General features: G+C 39.2%; 1 protein-coding gene across 1 annotated transcript in view; it reads right to left on the reverse strand.

Annotated features, from left to right (window-relative positions):
- The window catches only part of ARHGAP42 (Rho GTPase activating protein 42), a 318,656-nt gene that overhangs the window by 59,963 nt on the left and 240,579 nt on the right, over positions 1-18,114 (reverse strand). Inside the window, exons 7-9 of the mRNA XM_043482449.1 lie at positions 9,650-9,754; positions 7,455-7,584; positions 1,528-1,628 (exon numbers count right to left, since the gene is read on the reverse strand). Of these exons, the coding sequence (XP_043338384.1) occupies positions 1,528-1,628; positions 7,455-7,584; positions 9,650-9,754 (336 nt within the window). The remainder of the gene's footprint in view (positions 1-1,527; positions 1,629-7,454; positions 7,585-9,649; positions 9,755-18,114) is intronic.

Raw genomic sequence — 18,114 nt, forward strand, 5'->3', positions numbered from 1 at the left:
ATGTCTGGCTAATGTTAACTTCCCAACTGTAATACACCAAACCATTTATTAATAAATTAATCACATATATGTTTTATTCAAAGAACTCTGGGAATTCTGTGCCTATTACCCTTCAAAATCGTTACTTATGTTAAATTATACTATAATGTGTATATATTTGAATCCGAGCCGTGGAGTATTAAATGACAGCTGACAGGTGACTCCAAATCTCAAGAGAGTTACCAAAATAATAAAGCTCTAGTAGACACTTGTTATAACGCTATTACTATCACGCATACCATGTGATTCTTCTGCTGGTAACCAATTGCTAGTCTGCTTCTGAAACTAAACCTCTCTGGACAGAATCCAACATAAGCTCAATTCACAATTCTCTTCTATACCTGAAAAGCCATTCAATTTTAAGGAGAATATATACCTAATGCCTGGTTAATTCTATTGTCTCTGGTTGCAAATCTTACAGATTTATTAATAGAACTCTGGCTTGGTCTGTTTATTATCTCACTACTGTCACATGAACTCACTTCTGGGCAACAGCTCTTCTTACAAAAACTTGAGTAGAAACTAAGGTGTGATTACAGCATTTAACAACTTCTCGTGATGGTAGCAATCTAAGATTTCTTTTTCTCTGGTTATGTTCTCCTTTACTTTATATCTGTCACTTTGAATTATTAGACTCTATTGAATGCCCAAGCACAATAAGTTTCAGTTGATATATTTGAATATGTGCCTAAATTAGGCCAACATTTACCTACAGATACCATAAGTTAGCTCAGGGAATCACTTACTTTCTGCCATCTTTATCTTCTAGTCAGTTAAAAGGAGGAGAGCCTCAGTGATCTTTAGGATAACTTCCAGCTCTAGGATTCTCAGATGACGGCTCAGTCATATTTGTAGGTCTCGTTTGCCATATTCATATCTTAACTCACAAAAAGACTGCAAACTACATGCAATAAAGGTGTTGCACTCTGCAGCACTTCTGCATACAAAGTACACAGAGTTTGTATTGTTCACCACCCAGTGAGACATTCAGGGACTGACTGACCTCAGGGGAAAAGCAGCACTCACTGATTTCTTCTGAGAAACTTTGTTGGCCAGCATTTCAGTAAGCAGGACTCAGTGCTTGCGGGGACTGTGGCATGCAGGAGCAAACGCGGGCTCCCACAGGAAACCACCGGGAAGAAAGAGGCGGACTCCGTGAGCCTCAACCCGCCCCTGACAACCTCTGTGGGCTGCTGGCAAACCAACACCACAAACGACCCTGCTGCCAGGAAAGTGAGATGCCATCCACCAAGGGGTCCGTCCATGTAATGTAACTGCTTATCAAGAGTCACGGCCCAAGTGAAGGAGAAGTACTGGCTGTTCTTTATAAGTCATCAAGGTCATTTAAAGTGAGAGAAAACTTTCGTGACTTTTCAATTTTTAAAAATTGTGAATACGTTTATTAGAAAAATAAGCTCATATGATTTTTATTTCCACTATTTAAATAACAAGTTCAGTTAAAAAACAATAGAAAAAAAGATGACTCACCATTTTCCCACTGGATTTCATTTCTGAAACACTCATTGTAAAAGTTTTACTTCCTTTATCATATGTACAATAATGTTTAATCCATGTAAAACCAAGAGGTCCTAATGAAAGGAAACAAGCAATACAGACTGTTAATATAGGAGTTGCATCTAAGTTTGTGCAGTTTTCGATGCTATGAAGTACAACTGAGGATTTCCATAGACCACGCAAGTCAGGAATGCTTACTATGAGTGAGAAAGGCCAGTCTGGAGCCAGAGTGGTATAGGGTAGAGTGTCTTGCAACCAGACAACTTGGCTTAATTTGCAGCTCTGACACAGACTTGGTAAAGTCAAGAGTTACTTTAGCTCTCAGCTTTAGTAATCTCCGTGGTTTTCCCGCGGATGTGGGAAGGATGAGAAGGAACAGTCTGAGGTCTCCTCACATCTTCCTTTGTCGCCTATTTTCAAAACTGCCAGAAATGCCCTGCTCAAAATTTAGCCAGGTCATTTCATCCTTTTGTTCAAAACTTTCCAGTCATTTCTCACATCTCCCCAGATATAAACTGAAGGCTCCAAATGATCTGAAGGATATTATCGGTCTTACTGCCTTTTGCCTCCTACACTCGACGCTAGTTACACTGGACCCTGCTGGTCTCTGAACACGGAGAATGCATTTCTACCCCAGGGCATTTCCACTCACAGGACAACTCTTCCTGCAGATGCCTGCATGACTTGAACTGTCACTTCCTTCAGGTTTTTTCCTAAATGGCACCTTTATAATATGGCCCTTTCTGTAGAGATAGCTAAGATCACAACACCTTCACCATGACATTTCACTTCTTATCTCTCTCTTTTTTTTTTGCTTTACTTTCTTCTCAGCAGTTAACACGTTTATGTTAACACTTTACTAATTCATCCTGTTTGCTGTCTGCATCCATCACTAGAATCTACAGCTCTATGAGAGAAGGAACAAGTGATGTTCTGTGGAACAGCATATTCTTAATCCATAGAACAGGGCCAGACACATAGCTGCTCCTCAATAAAGATTTGATGAACGAAGGAATGAATTATTCATCTTTCTCTAAGACTTTATTGACCACAGAGCTGTTCCCTTTTAACGCTAATCTGAAAAAATTAAATTCAAATCTCTCTTTAAAATGAAGGGTTTCCTTGGTGTCTCAGATGGTAAAGAATTCGCCTGCAGTGCAGGAAACCCGGGTTCGATCCCTGGGTCAGGAAGATCCCCTGGAGAACAGAAAGGCAACCCACTCCAGTATTCTTGCCTGGAGAATCCCATGGACAGAAGAGCCTAGTGGGCTTACAGACCATGGGGTCAATGGTGCTAATGGTAAAGGACCCACCAGACAATGCAGGAGCCGTAAGAGACGTGCGTTTGGCCCCTGGGTTGGGAGGACCCCCTGGAGGAGGGCACGGCAACCCACTCCAGTACTCTTGCCTGGAGAATCCCATTGACAGAGGAGCCTGGTGGGCTACAGTCCAAGGAGTCAAACACAACTGAAGCAACTTAGCATTCATGCATGTATAATGTTCACTTTCTTTTTCTCCATAAATATAACCTTGCTGGGGTATGCAACCCTTTCCCACTGCATACCACTCTGTCATCTAGTGTTCTCCTTAGAAACTGGTCAATGCTGCTTCCCCAGGGCAAACGGATGCATCACGAGTTCAGTGATTTCATGACCTCGGCAGAAGACTGCATCTTTCCCACAGGGAAGCCAATTATCTTGCACCCAAGTGCCCCAGTGGGCTGAGTGGGTTGGAAGTGGAGCTTGTTTCCTAAAGCTTGCCACACAGGATCTCTCTAGCAACAAGTATACACAATGTTATTGCTGGCTGGGTTTTATAACAATGTATTCAAAACCAAGAAACCAAATTGTAAAAATGCACCTCTTGAGAAGAGTGTTTCATGAGCCATTTGAAATTTTTTTTGTAGTAATAGTGCCCTTGGTGTCATATGTAGCTTTAATACTTAAACCACTCCAGACTTTAAAATTATGGGGTGCAGCTATATACTTGGTAATCACAAAGGATTACTGCAATTAACTTCAATTCTGTTTTGGGACTATTTAATACTGTAATACTTAATAATACTTGTTGATAACTCTGTTACATGTGGTGTAAAATACTTAAAGGCTTACAATTGATTAGTGGAAAGTGGCTGGATAGAAATCCTTGTAGTGACTTTACTACTTAGGAAGCAATTTATGAAGCAATATTAGCTATAATTTTTAAATAAAACTGCTGCAACACTCTGATGACCTATTAGACCCAAGATGTTTCATCCTGCCTCTGTGTTAACTTCAGAACCCCATGCATTTGGTCTTCAAATGTGCTGCACACACAGGCTGCTTTCTTTAAAGTTGCTTGGCACCAGGCCAGGGCAGATGTTCTTAGGCAAGTGATTCTGAAGTCCCTAAAAAAAAGTCTGGGAAAATAAAATTTATTACAGCTCTGAAGCTGCAAACCAAAACAAGTTTAATTATCTTATCCAGTGTTCACCTGAGGTTGCTGAGATGATGTCTGTGGACTGGGAGGGAATTAACATCCACTGGATACCTAGTGTCAACATTTTATCTAGGAACTTTCAGAGTCAGACATTATAAAGAGCATTTTACATAAAAGAAAATAAAGCTTAAGAGGGGCAGATGTTGCAGCTTTCTTCATTAACAGGGTGTGTGGTTGGAGCTGTTCTTTTTAGAGGAGTTGTTTTAAGAATGAAATGACACAAATACAAATTGCACAGAACAGTAAGGGCTCCTAGAAGTACAGTGGTCTTACTGTGTGCTACTACGGATAACAGAGACATTCTGTATACATTATCTCTAATTCTTACAATGTTATTATGAGTAGATATAAATATCCCTCTTTTATAAATGAGGAGATGGAGCTCAGAAAGTTGCCTACCCAGAATCACCCAGTTAACAGGTGGCATAACATTCCAATATAGTTCTGTCTGACTCTGGACCCCATGCTCTTCCTGCTTAAACTGGAATCTACCAGAAAGCAATTCACTATATACCTGGAGGTGGGTAACATACAAACCACATACCCAGATGAAGTGGAGTGCTGTGTCTAAATAGCAATTATCTGCTACCATCCCATTACATCCATCTCCATTTATCAATCAGTATACAGCTCTGATATTTACTATTGATCACTGGTTGCTAATTGTGTAAGTCTATCCATCTTGTACCTCCCACAATTGAATAAACATCTTGGAGCCATATTCTTCATCTCCTTATCTCCTTTTCTGTTCTCCACAAGACGTACTCAGGGATAGCAAGAGCACAATCAATGTGTCTTAGTGAAATGGCCAGATTTTCTTAATATAAATGCTCTCAAAGATTCCAAGAAGAAAGGGGCTTTGTGTACTTTTTCCTCATAGAAAAATAATTCCAAAGCATATAATCCCATTCATTTTCCTTTTAAAATCCCTAGGCAAAAGGAAGAAGAGAGGATGGTAAGTGGGAATGAAAGGAGTGAGGAATTACAGTGAGGCAAAATAACACTTTTGAGAGTGATGAATACATGTGTTATGTTGGCTGTGGTGATAGCTTCATTGGTGGATACATGTGGCAAAATTGATCAAACTGTACATTTTAAATATGTGCAATTTATTGCATGCCAAGTGTGCCTCACTAAAGCTATAAAAACAGCACAGGCAGATATAGAGTAAAATGGAGATGGACGCTGTCCTGGGAACAGGAAGAATGTCATGAAAGAGGATGCTACAAATAGAGGGGAGCCTTGAATGCCATGCGTGACCACGGCCATCACAGGAGAGGCACAACCAAGCAAGCACTGCAGAGGAAGCTGCTGGAAACTCTCTGAGAATGGACTGAGGTTGACAAGCCTGGAGGCGAAAAAGAACAGTGAGGAGACCAGTGCAAGACTATGGAGATGGAGATAAGGTATGGGTTCACAGGTTATTAAGGAGACAGACAGATTTGGTCCCAGGCTACAGAGACACTGGAATTGAAGATTTACCCGAGTTCTGTAGCCTAAAAGCAGATGTTAGAGGGATAGGAACTCTCAGAGAAAAGGTCAGTGCCACAAAGGGCTTTATGATCATTTCAGACTGACCCAGAGAAGTCAGGTATCTGAGAATAAAAGATATCAACATCAGACAGGTGCATAAAACACTGCATTCTGTCCATGCATCCAGACCCCAGATTATTAAAGGGCTTATGCTTTCAGTATGATCCAAATGTCCAACAGCTGGGGAATAGGTAAGCAAACCTTGGCACCATCCAGTGGATGGGCTACCAAGTAGTGACTGAACAGGACATATGCCAAGCCTATGTATACAAGAATTTTGCGAGGTAATCCAAAGCTTTTTTGATTAGAACATGATGTTGTATACCCACAATGATTTTAGCAACTGTGTTAACAACAGGGGTGAGGGGGGACCTCAAGAAATAAAGTATTGCTGAGCTGCAATGAATAAAAAATCTTTGGGCAACAGGACCACACCTCCTCTACCAGATGCAGATTTGACAAGCCTCACTATCCACATATTCCCCCACTAGGCACAGTGTAAGCTCCTCTCCATGTCCCTCACACTGAGGCTCTCAAATATGGAAAAACCATTCAGTATGCAGAATCTTTCTTAGGGACCTGAGTCAGATCCATGTACTCTGTATATATGATCAATGAATTGGTCTTTTTTCATGAAATTTTGGAAAAACCTATTTATTATATTTTTATTATAGATTATAAAGGCAGGACATTAGATTTATCATTTTAACTTCTGAAAACAGTAGACTGGTCAAGGTAGATAGCTATGAGTGGGAAAATCCTGAAACCAGATCCCCTGAGCCAGCAGCCCACTATGACCAATGTAGTAATAAATGTTTGCTGAGACTACTGGACCAAACTGTTATCTGCTTGTGTACTGTTAAGGAACAAATGACAATCATCTGGTCATGTCAAATATAAACTACCTTGGCATATTAGTGATCATTTTGCATTATGCCCCCAAAACTTTCACAGTCAACATCTACAGCTTCCACATCTCAAACCCTTTAACTATAATGTCTTCAAGACAACTACCCTGATCTATTGTCTAGAGATGGGGAGACTTAGGGCAATGCTACTCCATGTCATCTTCAAGTCCACACATGTGAGAAGAACTACAGAAAGTGAGAATAGGCATTTCACAGCTTTTAGAGCAATCTGAGATTACTGCACAATCCAGGCACGTGATTCTGTGTTTTATGAAGACCCTGACCCATGATGCACTGGAGACGCAAACAACTGTTCCTTCAACACAAAGAGTAAGAGAGTGTTTTAGGGCACTCTGGTTTGAAACAGAGTTAATTTAATCACTGGTTCCACTTAATGACAAAAAAGGACCCTAGTTATACAAGTTTGAATGGCTTTTATTAACTACTGTGAGAAAAACTTCTCAGTGTGAGGCAGTTATAATAGCGCTCTATTGGATCTGAAGCTTATTTCCCAACACCAGGAAGTAAACAGTCCCAGTTTGATATTACATAATTGCCAGTTTTACTCCTAAAAATTGTCAGAGCACAGAATTAAACGAAATAATGCTGCTGAAGGGGAAAACCACTACCAAAGTCACCAAGATGATCTATCTGATAATGGCTTTAAGTTTTAATTCTCCATGAAACTTTGCATTGAGATCAGACACCATAATTAAATTCTAAAACTGAACTCATGTTACGGTATCATTATGAAGATTCTAAGTTTCAAGTTCAACAACATACCAGCTTAGAGAATCCAATGGTGAAAAGTGGAAAAACTTCCACATTCAGTGATAGTCACTGGCCAAGCAGACCACATAGGATAAAGCTGTAAGGAATTTCAGTCTTCCTTCTTGAAGGAAAAGTAAGTAACCAACTCATGTCTCATGGAAAACAGAATGCTAATCTTAAGAGACATTAATCTACGTCTTTGCAACTCACGTTTCTCCTGGACATACAAGTAGCCTTCCATTGTCCACTGGCTGGGTGGCCGGTAATCTTGATTGGCAGATTTCATCCTCTGCATCAATCGCTCTACCTCTTGTCGAGTACTTTCAAAATTATTCCTCGTCTTTAGTAAATAGAAACAACAATTTCATTCAGTGTTTTCTACCAGTTTTGAGGAACACCCAGCCTAAGGTTTCAAGACTACAAATGGTGCTAAGGATAACTTTGACTCTTTCAGGACCGTTCACCATATCCACCACCATCTACATTGAATTCTATGCTCTAATTTTGAATTGCTTTAGTGAAACTTTTCTGAATGACCTTCTGCATGTTTCTCTTTGAATCTATGTATGTCTGTGTGTTATCCACTTTTGCACTGAACATTATCTAGGGAACAACTTATAGCTTTACAAAAACAAGATATTAATTAAAATAGCATTTTGTATCCCATAATACCTAAGATAAAAAAAGCAGATACACAGTAACTTGTTTTGAGGGTTAAAATAAATTCACATAGTTTTGATATATGAGGCACTTACCAAGAAAAAGCTTCATCATTTTTATTCCAAACACCTCTTTGAAGAAATATCACTTACCTTGTTTTCCCAAAATTCTAACATAGTTATCAGGAGGTCAATGCATAAATTAACACATAAAAATGAATAGGTTTCCAAGGTCTAACGTTTTCTATTGTAGGAAATAATTTACTTACACCATAGCAAGTTTACTTAAGGGAAGAAATAGAAAGTATATGGCTTTTCTCTATGAAAATCAATTTTGCATTTCAGGTCACATTATCTCAACAATATGCACTTGGAAACATAAGAATAATTACCAACCTGTGAGGCAGTGACGATTACCACTTTGTTATGGCCCCTAATACAAGATCTGAATCTCAAAGTAAAGTTAGGAAAGTTTTCTTAATTGCCACTTTTGCTGCTTTTCCCATTAAAACATAAGGATCTGAATTTTTTCCAATATTTTACCTGTCTCTTGTTCAAATCCCAGGAATCTTACTGCCAATTGCATTTAATATGGAAATAATAAAAATACTTTGGGTTTATAATTTTCCCTTTTAATATTTACTGAGAAAGCCCAAATGCATTCCATATTGAAAAACAATGGAATGAATTGCATGTGAAATTGATTCTGTGAGAAAATCTAGGTTAAATAAAAAGCTAAATGCAAAACACAAGTAGAATAAATGCAATTACTTATTTCTCATGGTACGCTTCAACTCCATATTTCTATTTGCTGAACATCTTTACAATGGCAAAAATCAGGTAAGGAGTGAAAGGCATGCTTTTTATAGGAAATTAAGTGAAACCTTCACAAATTATTTTAGCTACAGAGGACCAGACACGGTTTCAGAAATAACTCTTGATTTACACAAAATCCTCAGCAATTAAGATTTTGTTATAGGCATCATCAACTCAATGGACATGAGTGTGAGCAAACCCTGGGAGAGGGTGATGGACAGGGAGGCCTGGTGTGCTGCAGTCCAGGAGGCTGCAGAGTCCAGACGTGACTTAGCAATGGAACGACATATTTGATAATACAGAATGGACTGGCTAGCTTTTTAAAGTGTAACTGGTATCCAGTACATGTAAATCAGAATTCATACAACTGCAATCAAATATTAAAAGGATTTACTGGACAACTTTACAAAACAAACTCTCCCGGAAAGAGATAGGATCTTTTTAAATAATTCTTCCTGAAGTTTTAAAGCAGCTTTTACAGATGCTTGAAAGCCACATTTAAATTTATTTTTAGAAAACAGTAAATATCAGCTATAAAATAAACAGCTTCAGGGAGGAAAGGGAAAGAGCATGTCCACTGTGAAAATTCCTTTCACAAATATAGAAATACTGCCCTCTCAGGAAATACGACATGCCTAGGGTCACTCAGTAAAATAATGAAAACACTAGATAAAGGCAACAGTTTCTAAGGTTTCTGCACTCAGATATTTTCATTTTCATGAAATTTGCCAGTTATATTTTTCTAACATAAGATTAGCTCTTATTTTAAAAAATTAATAAATTTACTAAGTGGTTTTTCTAAATGAGTGAGGCTTTATTGTACTCAGATAAGTTTTTGAAAGCCTCCAAAGTTCAGCTTGGCTATAACTCAGTTGCCCTGGGATCATCTGATTAACTAAGGAGAGGCGGTGAGAACAGGTATAGTCTTACATTCTGCAAGTTGAACTGCAGCTGTTGTTTATATGGTGCAAATTCCTGGGCGAGTTCATATCCCTCGTGGTAGAAAGTAAATAAACCCTGAAGGAATGATAAAAGCTGCAAAAAAAAAAAAAAAAAAAAAAAAAAAAAAAAAAAAAAAAAAAAAAAAAAAAAAAAAAAAAAAAAGAGATAAAAAATAAACCATAAAAATGTGTTTTCTTAAAAGGATGATCATCAAATAAAATAAATTAGAGAAACTATGTTTCATTCTAATTCCTCAAGCTAGTAAGTTTTGAATATCCTTAGCAAAGTAGGCACTAGAATTACAGATATGAAACAGAAGCCATGGAAGCTAATTTTTACTTCCTTTTTGGCAGATGTGATTTAACTTTTAGGTCTTATCATGGACAGCTGTCATGTTAACTACTCTTCAAATGCACTTACAAAATATCCAGGAGAGAATTAATGGGGATAAAGATGAAAATAACACAGTTCAGTTCAGTACAGTCGCTCAGTCATGTCCGACTCATTGCGACCCTACGATCAAGAGTCTTCTCCAACACCACAGTTCCAAAGCATCAACTGTTCGGTGCTCAGCTTTCTTTACAGTCCAACTCTCACATCCATACATGACTACTGGAAAAACCCTAGCTTTCACTAGACAGACCTTTGTTGGCAAAGTAATATCTCTGCTTTTTAATATGCTGTCTAGGTTGGTCATAACTTTTCTTTGAAGGAGCAGGTGTCATTTAATTTCATGGCTGCAGTCACCATCTGCAGTGATTTTGGAGCCCCCCAAAATAAAGTTTCTTACTGTTTCTATTGTTTCCCCATCTTTTTGCTATGAAGTGATGGGACCAGGTGTCATGATCTTTTTCCGAATGTTGAGTTTTAAGCCAACTTTTTCACTCTCCTCTTTCACGTTCATCAAGAGGCTCTTTAGCTCTTCTTCACTTTCTGCCATAAGGGTGGTGTCATCTGTATATCTGAGGTGACTGATATTGCTTCTGGCAATCTTGATTCCAGCTTGTGCTTCCTCCAGGCCAGCATTTCTCATGATGTACTCTGCATAGAAGTTAAATAAGCAGGGTGACAATATATTCCTTTCCCAATTTGGAACCAGTCTGTTGTTCCATGTCCAGTTCTAACTATTGCTTCTTCACCTGCATATAGACTTCTCAGGAGGCACGTCAGGTGGTCTGGTATTCCCATCTCTTTAAAAATTTTCCAGTTTGTTGCGAGTCACATAGTCAAAGGCTTTGGTGTAGTCAATAAAGCAGAAGTAGATGTTTTTCTGGAATTATGTCACTTTTTTGATGATCCATCAGATGTTGGAATTTGATCTCTGATTCCTCTGCCTTTTCTAAATCCAGCTTGAACATCTGGAAGTTCACAGTTCACATACTGTGGAAGCGTGGCTTGGAGAATTTTTAGCATTACTTTGCTAGTGTGTGAGATCAGTGCAATTGTGTGGTAGCTTGAGCATTCTTTGGCATTGCCTTTCTTTGGGATTGGAATGAAAACTGACCTTTTCCAGTCTTGTGGCCACTGCTGAGTTTTCCAAATTTGCTGGCATATTGAGTGCAGCACTTTCACAGCATCAGGAATTAGGATTTGAAATAGCTCAACTGGAATTCCATCACCTCCACTAGCTTTGTTCATGGTGATGCTTCCTAACACCCACTTGACGTTGCATTCCAGGATGTCTGGCTCTAGGTGAGTGATCACACCATCATGGTTATCTGGGTCATGAAGATCTTTCTTGTATAGTTCTGTGTATTCTTGCCACTCCTTTTTAATATCTCCTGCTTCTGTTAGGTCCAAAGGGTAACAGGCTTCCCTGGTGACTCCAATGGTAAAGAATCTCCCTGAAGTGTAGGAGACCCTGGTTTGATCCTTGGATCAGGAAGATTCCCTGGAGAAGGGAATGGCTAACCACTCCAGGATTCTTGCCTGGAGAATCCCATGGACAGAGGAGTCTGTGGGGCTATACAGTCCATGGGGTCAGAAAGAGTCAGACATGACAGAGCGACTAATAGCAACTAACTAACCCTAGGAGAGATTCTAACCAGAAGTCGGAGATCAAAAGCGTGCAGATGTGAGGAATACTAAACCAGTAAGCCAGAAATAAGAAGTGCCCAAAGACAAGGAGTAAGGATGGCCAGGTGAAATTTAGGAAACGACCACAAGGTGGCAGTACTGGCTTATGTAACACACAGAATATTTTAGCAAGCGGCAGGAAGAACTCAAAAAAGTTAGAGCTGAGCAAAAACATGGAGCTAGATACAGATCTTTTCAGGTAAGAGTTAGAATAAAATTTTCTTTGCAAAAGCACAATTTCCATGACCCCAGCTTTCTAGTCCCACATTCATATGCACTTATTTATGATGTTTTTTATCTGTAAAGTAAGAGCAGCTGTCCATGGAGTTACAGGACACGGTCATTTATATGAAATATTATAACTGAAAAATAATTTATTTAAATTTTTCATTTAATTTCCTGGGATTTTATTCCATATACATGTCTACCAGTTCAATCTCTTCCACAACTTCTTCCTACAATAAAGTTAGAAAACACATTTGAGAAGATGCGAAAGTTTTTCTAATTCAAACAGCATAGCATGTCTGTAAACTATTATTTTATATGAGGAAAGAAACACAATTTGAAGCCATCTTCACATGTGAATAACATCCTGTCATTTCCTCTGTCTGGGGAAGAAGGAGGATTCAGTCAAGCATCAGTTGGTATGTGTGTTATGATTTCCAACAGTTAAATACTGGTTCTGCAATGACCTAATGCTTCTCTTCTTAAACAAGTTAACTTCTTACAAAATCATACACATTTTGGAAAGCATATACTTTCAAATTGGTGTTAAGTTGTTACATTTTAAGGAATTTCCTTTATTTGTTCAACAGTTCCTGATGATGTGTCAAAATATACTGTCTGTAATTTTAGAATTATTTTATGCTGTCAATTTTATATCAACAAATAATTATTAGGGAAACTAAACAGTTAATAGATTACCCTTTATTAAAAGGATGCTACATACATTTGTTAAATTATTCAATAATTTAAGATATATAGTCTGCACATATTATGACCCTATTTAAAAGAACTGTATCTTAAAACAGGATTAAAAAACCTTTAGTTAACCATGGCATAGATATGTAAATTTAGAGATTTTCAGAGACAAAATAAGAAAATACCTTTGAAGTATATACTTAGACAACAGTAGTCTTCTAAATACTTGCATAGTAGTTATGAATTTGTTGCAAGTAATATTGTTTCATTTCTTAATGTCTATACTGTCTTACAAGGAACTGGATATCATAAAAGAAAGATACTATTGTAATATTATGCAAAGTATAGAGAATTCAACTTACAAAGGAGATACTTTAAGAACATCTGCAATGAATATTCCTATAAAACACCCAATTCCCTGAGATCCATTTCCTACTGGCAACTTCTAGTAACATTCAGATTTGCTTAGCAGTAAACAACTATGTTTTAATCTCACAGTGCATGCTGAGCACCCACTAGGGAAAGGACAATTCTTTAGGAGGTAGAGAAAAATTATATACAAAGACTTATCTACCTTTTACTTTTGTTCCACATCTACTCTGGAAGTAGCATTTGAGAAAGTTTAATAAAGACAGTATGTATGACATAATTGCCTCTAGGTGGTGGCAAAGTTAAATGTTTAGTTAATTTCATCCTGAACAAATTCCATGATGCTAAATCACGGGAACTTAACAGGACTGCCTGACAGTCTTTAGGAACTGTATTTCCCTGTGTCATTTTCTTTCCGTGTGCCTGGGTGGGTGCAGTGGCAGGGAAAAGACTATTGCCTCAGCTTACCTTAAAGTAAATCTGACTTTTAAAATGATAATATTAACATTATTATACAATAAGCCAGTAGGTAGACTAGGTTTTAATATTAAGAAAGGCACTTTTACCATCAGGAAAAACTCACATAGCACTTTATCATTCCCAAGGGTTTTAGGATCAATCTACCTCGCCACCGGAACAAACTGACCAAATGTAAAAACTGATACTGCAGTTATGGATGAATAATCATTTAGCAAAACCCATAGCAAGTCAACAAAGGAATAGCTTAATCACAATTTCTCAGCTGATTAATCACCAGGTCACAGCTCAGTTGGTAAAGAATCCACCTGCAATGCAGGAGACCCCAGTTCGATTCCTGGGTTGGGAAGATGCGCTGGAGAAGGGATAGGCTACCCACTCCAGTGTTCTTGGGCTTCCCTTGTGGCTCAGGTGGCAAAGAATTCGCCTGCAATGCGGGAGACCTGGGTTCGATCCCTGGGTAGGGAAGATCCCCTGAAGAAGGGAAAGGCTACCCACTCCAGTATTGTGGCCTGGAGAATTCCATGGACTCTACAGTCCATGGGGTCGCAAAGAGTTGGACATGACTGAGCAACTTTCACTTCAAGCCTTAAGGGCCCACAGTTACCAGTAAAACTGGGAATAGCAGAGAAAAGTGAGAAAAGGGGTTGGGACTAGCAAGGGGGTGAGGGGCACACCTCTGAAGCAATCCAGAGTGATTCCTGTAGTTTCCGATGACCGATGACCAAACTGGGCAAAACTGGAATAATGAACACAGTGTGACACGGGAACAAGGACAGACATATGCATCAACAGAAGAGAACTGAGAGTCTAGAAATAAACCCAGATATCTACAAACAACTTATTTTCAACAAGGGTGCCGAGATCATACAATGTGTGCTAAGTCACTTCAGTCGTGTCCGACTCTGTGCCACCCCATAGACGGCAGCCCATCAGGCTCCCCTGTCCCTGGGATTCTCCAGGCAAGAACACTGGAGTGGGTTGTCATTTCCTTCTCCAGTGCATGAAAGTGAAAAGTGAAAGTGAAGTCGCTCAGTCATGTCCGACTCTTAGCGACTCCGTGGACTGGAGCCTATCAGGCTCCTCCGTCCATGGGATTTTCCAGGCAAAAGTATTGGAGTGGGTTGCCATTGCCTTCTCCAATACAATGTGTAAAGAATAGTCTTTACAACAAAGAACTCTTAGACCACTGAAGAGCCACATGGAAAAGAATGGAGTTGGACACCTCCTCAGAGCACAGACAAAAACTAATTAAAATTGGGTGAACTGAAGAGCATGTGTATTACATCCCAATAGTGTTTTTAAAAAATACAAACACTTCTCATAAACAGAGCATCATAATGTACTAAAGGAGATCAAAGCCTTATACAGACGTCTACATCTGGCCACTGAAATCTCCAAGAAGACTGGAAAACTAGAGCACAGGCAAGGCATAAATTTTCATCCTGTACTTGTGTCTGGCCTATGAGATAATCCTGCGGTCTCTGCTCTTCTTTACTTGGAGGAGGACAGAGAGAAAAATCACAAGGGATAGCTTCTGAATGACCACAGAGTGCTTTAAGTCTAATGTACAGATTGAATGGGAATGAAAAAGTATCACTATCTAATGCAATGAATGAGGAAATGAAAGAAAAAAGAGTCATGGATGGAAAGTGGTCAGTCAGTGTGGCATAGGGGGACAGCTTGTCAAAGAGGGTAATAATCAGAGAAGCTATGTTGTTGCAAAGTCGCTAAGTCCTATCTGACTCTGCAACCTAAGAGCAGCAGCACACCAGGCTTCCCTGTCCTTCACCATCTGCTGGAGTTTCCACAAATCATGTCCACTGAGTCAGTGATGCCATAGAACCATCTCATCCTCTGCCGCCCCCTTCTTGTCTTGCCCTCAATCTTTCCCAGCCTGCGGTCTTTTCCAATGAGTCAGCTCTTCACATCAGGTGGCCAAAGTATTGGAGCTTCAGCTTCAGTCCTTTCAATACATATTCAGAGTTGATTTCCTTTAGGAATGACTGGTTTGATCTCTCTGCTGTCCAAGGGACTCTAAGGAGTCTTCTCCAACGCCATAATTCAATAGCATCAATTATTTGGTGCTCAGCCTTCTTTATGGTCCAAATCTCACATCCATTCATGACTACTGGAAAAACCATAGCTTTGACTATAAGGACCTTAGTCAGCAAAGTGACATCTCTGCTTTTTAATACGCTGTCTAGGTTTGTCATAGCCTTTCTTCCAAGGAGCAAGTGTTTTTTAATTTCATGACTGCAGTCAACCACCCATAGTGATTTTGAAGTTCAAAAATAAAAAGAAAGAAAGAAAGAAAGTCAAGTCGCTCAGTCGTGTCAAACTCTTTGAGACCCCATGGACTGTAGCCCACCAAGCTCCTCGGTCCATGGGATTTTCCAGGTGGGAACACTGAAGTGGGTTGCCATTTCCTTCTCCAGGGGATCTTCCTGATCCAGGGATTGAACCCGGGTCTTCTGCATTGTAGGCAGACACTTTACCATCTGAGCTACTAGGAAAGCCATTTTAAAAAAATAAAAATAAATAAAATCTGTCACTGTTTCCACGTTCTCCCCATCTATTTGTCATGAAGTGTCATGGGACTGGGTGCCATGATCTACATTTTTTGAATGTTGGGTTTTAATCCAGCTTTTTCACTCTCTTCTTTCACCTTCATCAATAGGCTATTTAGTTTCTCTTCACTTTATGCCATTGGAGTGTTAGCAACTGCACATCTGAAGTTGTTGATACTTTCCCCAGCAGTCTTGATTCCAGCTTGTGCTTCATCTAGCCCAGCATTTCTCATGATGTACTCTGCATAGAAGTTAAATAGGTAGGGTGACAATATACAGCCTGGACATACTCTTTTCCCAATTTGGAACCAGTGTGTGGTTCCATTTCAGTCCCAACTGTTGCTTCTTGATCTGCATACAGATTTCTCAGAAGGCAGGTCAGGTGGTCTGGTATTCCCACCTCTTGAAGAATTTTCCACAGTTTATTGTGATCCACACAGTCAAAGGTTTTAGCATAGTCAATGAAGCAAAAGTAGGTGTTTCTCTGGAATTCTCTTGCTTTTTCTATGACCCAGTGGATGTAGGCAATTTGATCTCTGGTTCCTCTGCCTCTTCTAAATCCAGCTTCAACATCTGGAAGTTCTTGGTTCACCTACTGCTGAAGCCTGGCTTGGAGAATTTTGAGCATTTTTTGCTAGCGTGTGAGATGAGTGCAATTGTGCAGTAGTTTGAACATTCTTTAGCACTGCCTTTCTTTGGGATTGGAATGAAAACTGACCTTTTCCAGTTTTGTGGCCACTGCTGAGTTTTCCAAATTTGCTGGCACATTGAGTGTAGCAGTTTCACAGCATTGTCTTTTCGGATTTGAAATAGCTCAGCTGGAATTCCATCAGCTCCACTAGCTTTGCTTGTAGTAATGCTTCCTAAGGCCCACTTGACTTCACACTCCATGACGTCTGGCTCTAGGTGAGTGATCATACCATTGTGGTTATCTGGTCATTACATCCTTTTATGTATAGTTCTTCTGACACTTATATTCTTGCCATCTCTTCTTAATCTGCTTCTGTTAGATCCTTGCCTTTTCTGTCCTTCGTTGTGCTCATCTTTGCACAAAATGTTCCCTTGGTATCTCCAATTTTCTTGACGAGATCTCTAGTCTTTCCCACTCTAGTACTGTTTCAGTGTGCAGGATTCTCACTGTGGAGGCTTCTCTTGGTGCAGGGCACCAGCTCTAGACTCACGGGCTCAGTAGTTCTGGTGCATGGGCTTAGTTGCCCCATGGCCCACGGAATCTCCCAGAGCAGAGGCTGAACCCATGTCCCATACATTGGCAGGTGTGTTCTTAACCACTGGACCACCAGGGAGGTCAATGAAAAAATTATGGAAAAACAAACAAATGAATGAATGAATGAATGAACAGATATGAACACAGATTCAATTTATTTAAAAAGCCAAAACTTTCTGAAGTCATGGCTATATACTGCCTTAGTGTGAAGACTCACTGGAGTTCCTAAAGATGAATTTCCAATATTTCAAGGGGATGGAATTCAGATGAAATAGACAGAACTTAAACTTCTTTGGTAAAGAAACAAGGCAATCAAGACCAGTCAGCTTATCTTTTCAACTAAATGGGAATGAAGAAGGTAACGTGGCCATCCATGTGATAAAATCCAGCAGAAGCTATGTTTAGACCAGGCCTTTACATGATGGATTTCTAAAATGAAGTATAAGAGATGAGTCAGTTAAATAGACAGAATGCATTTTTCTGACTTCTCCAAAATTCTTCACGGTCTAACACTCACTGCAAACTTCAAACTTTCATTAACAGTACCTAGAACTAAATACAAATACCAACAAGCTTTTATTTAAATGTATGCAACCTGAGGAGAACTTTATTGTTTCATTTTTATAGAATGACTGCACTTAGATTTTTCAGCAGAATAGAAATCTAACTTTTAGTCCTACCATGTCTTTTTTTTTTTAATGATACTGTCTTATTTTCTCACTTTAATCTACTCTAAATTTTCTATACTAAGGTTAACCAATTATATTAAAAATGAACACAAACTCTTTTGCTTTCAGGACCTGAAGGTCTACATA

This window comes from Cervus canadensis, chromosome 11, assembly GCF_019320065.1.
Source record: "Cervus canadensis isolate Bull #8, Minnesota chromosome 11, ASM1932006v1, whole genome shotgun sequence".
Classification (NCBI taxonomy): domain Eukaryota; kingdom Metazoa; phylum Chordata; class Mammalia; order Artiodactyla; family Cervidae; genus Cervus; species Cervus canadensis.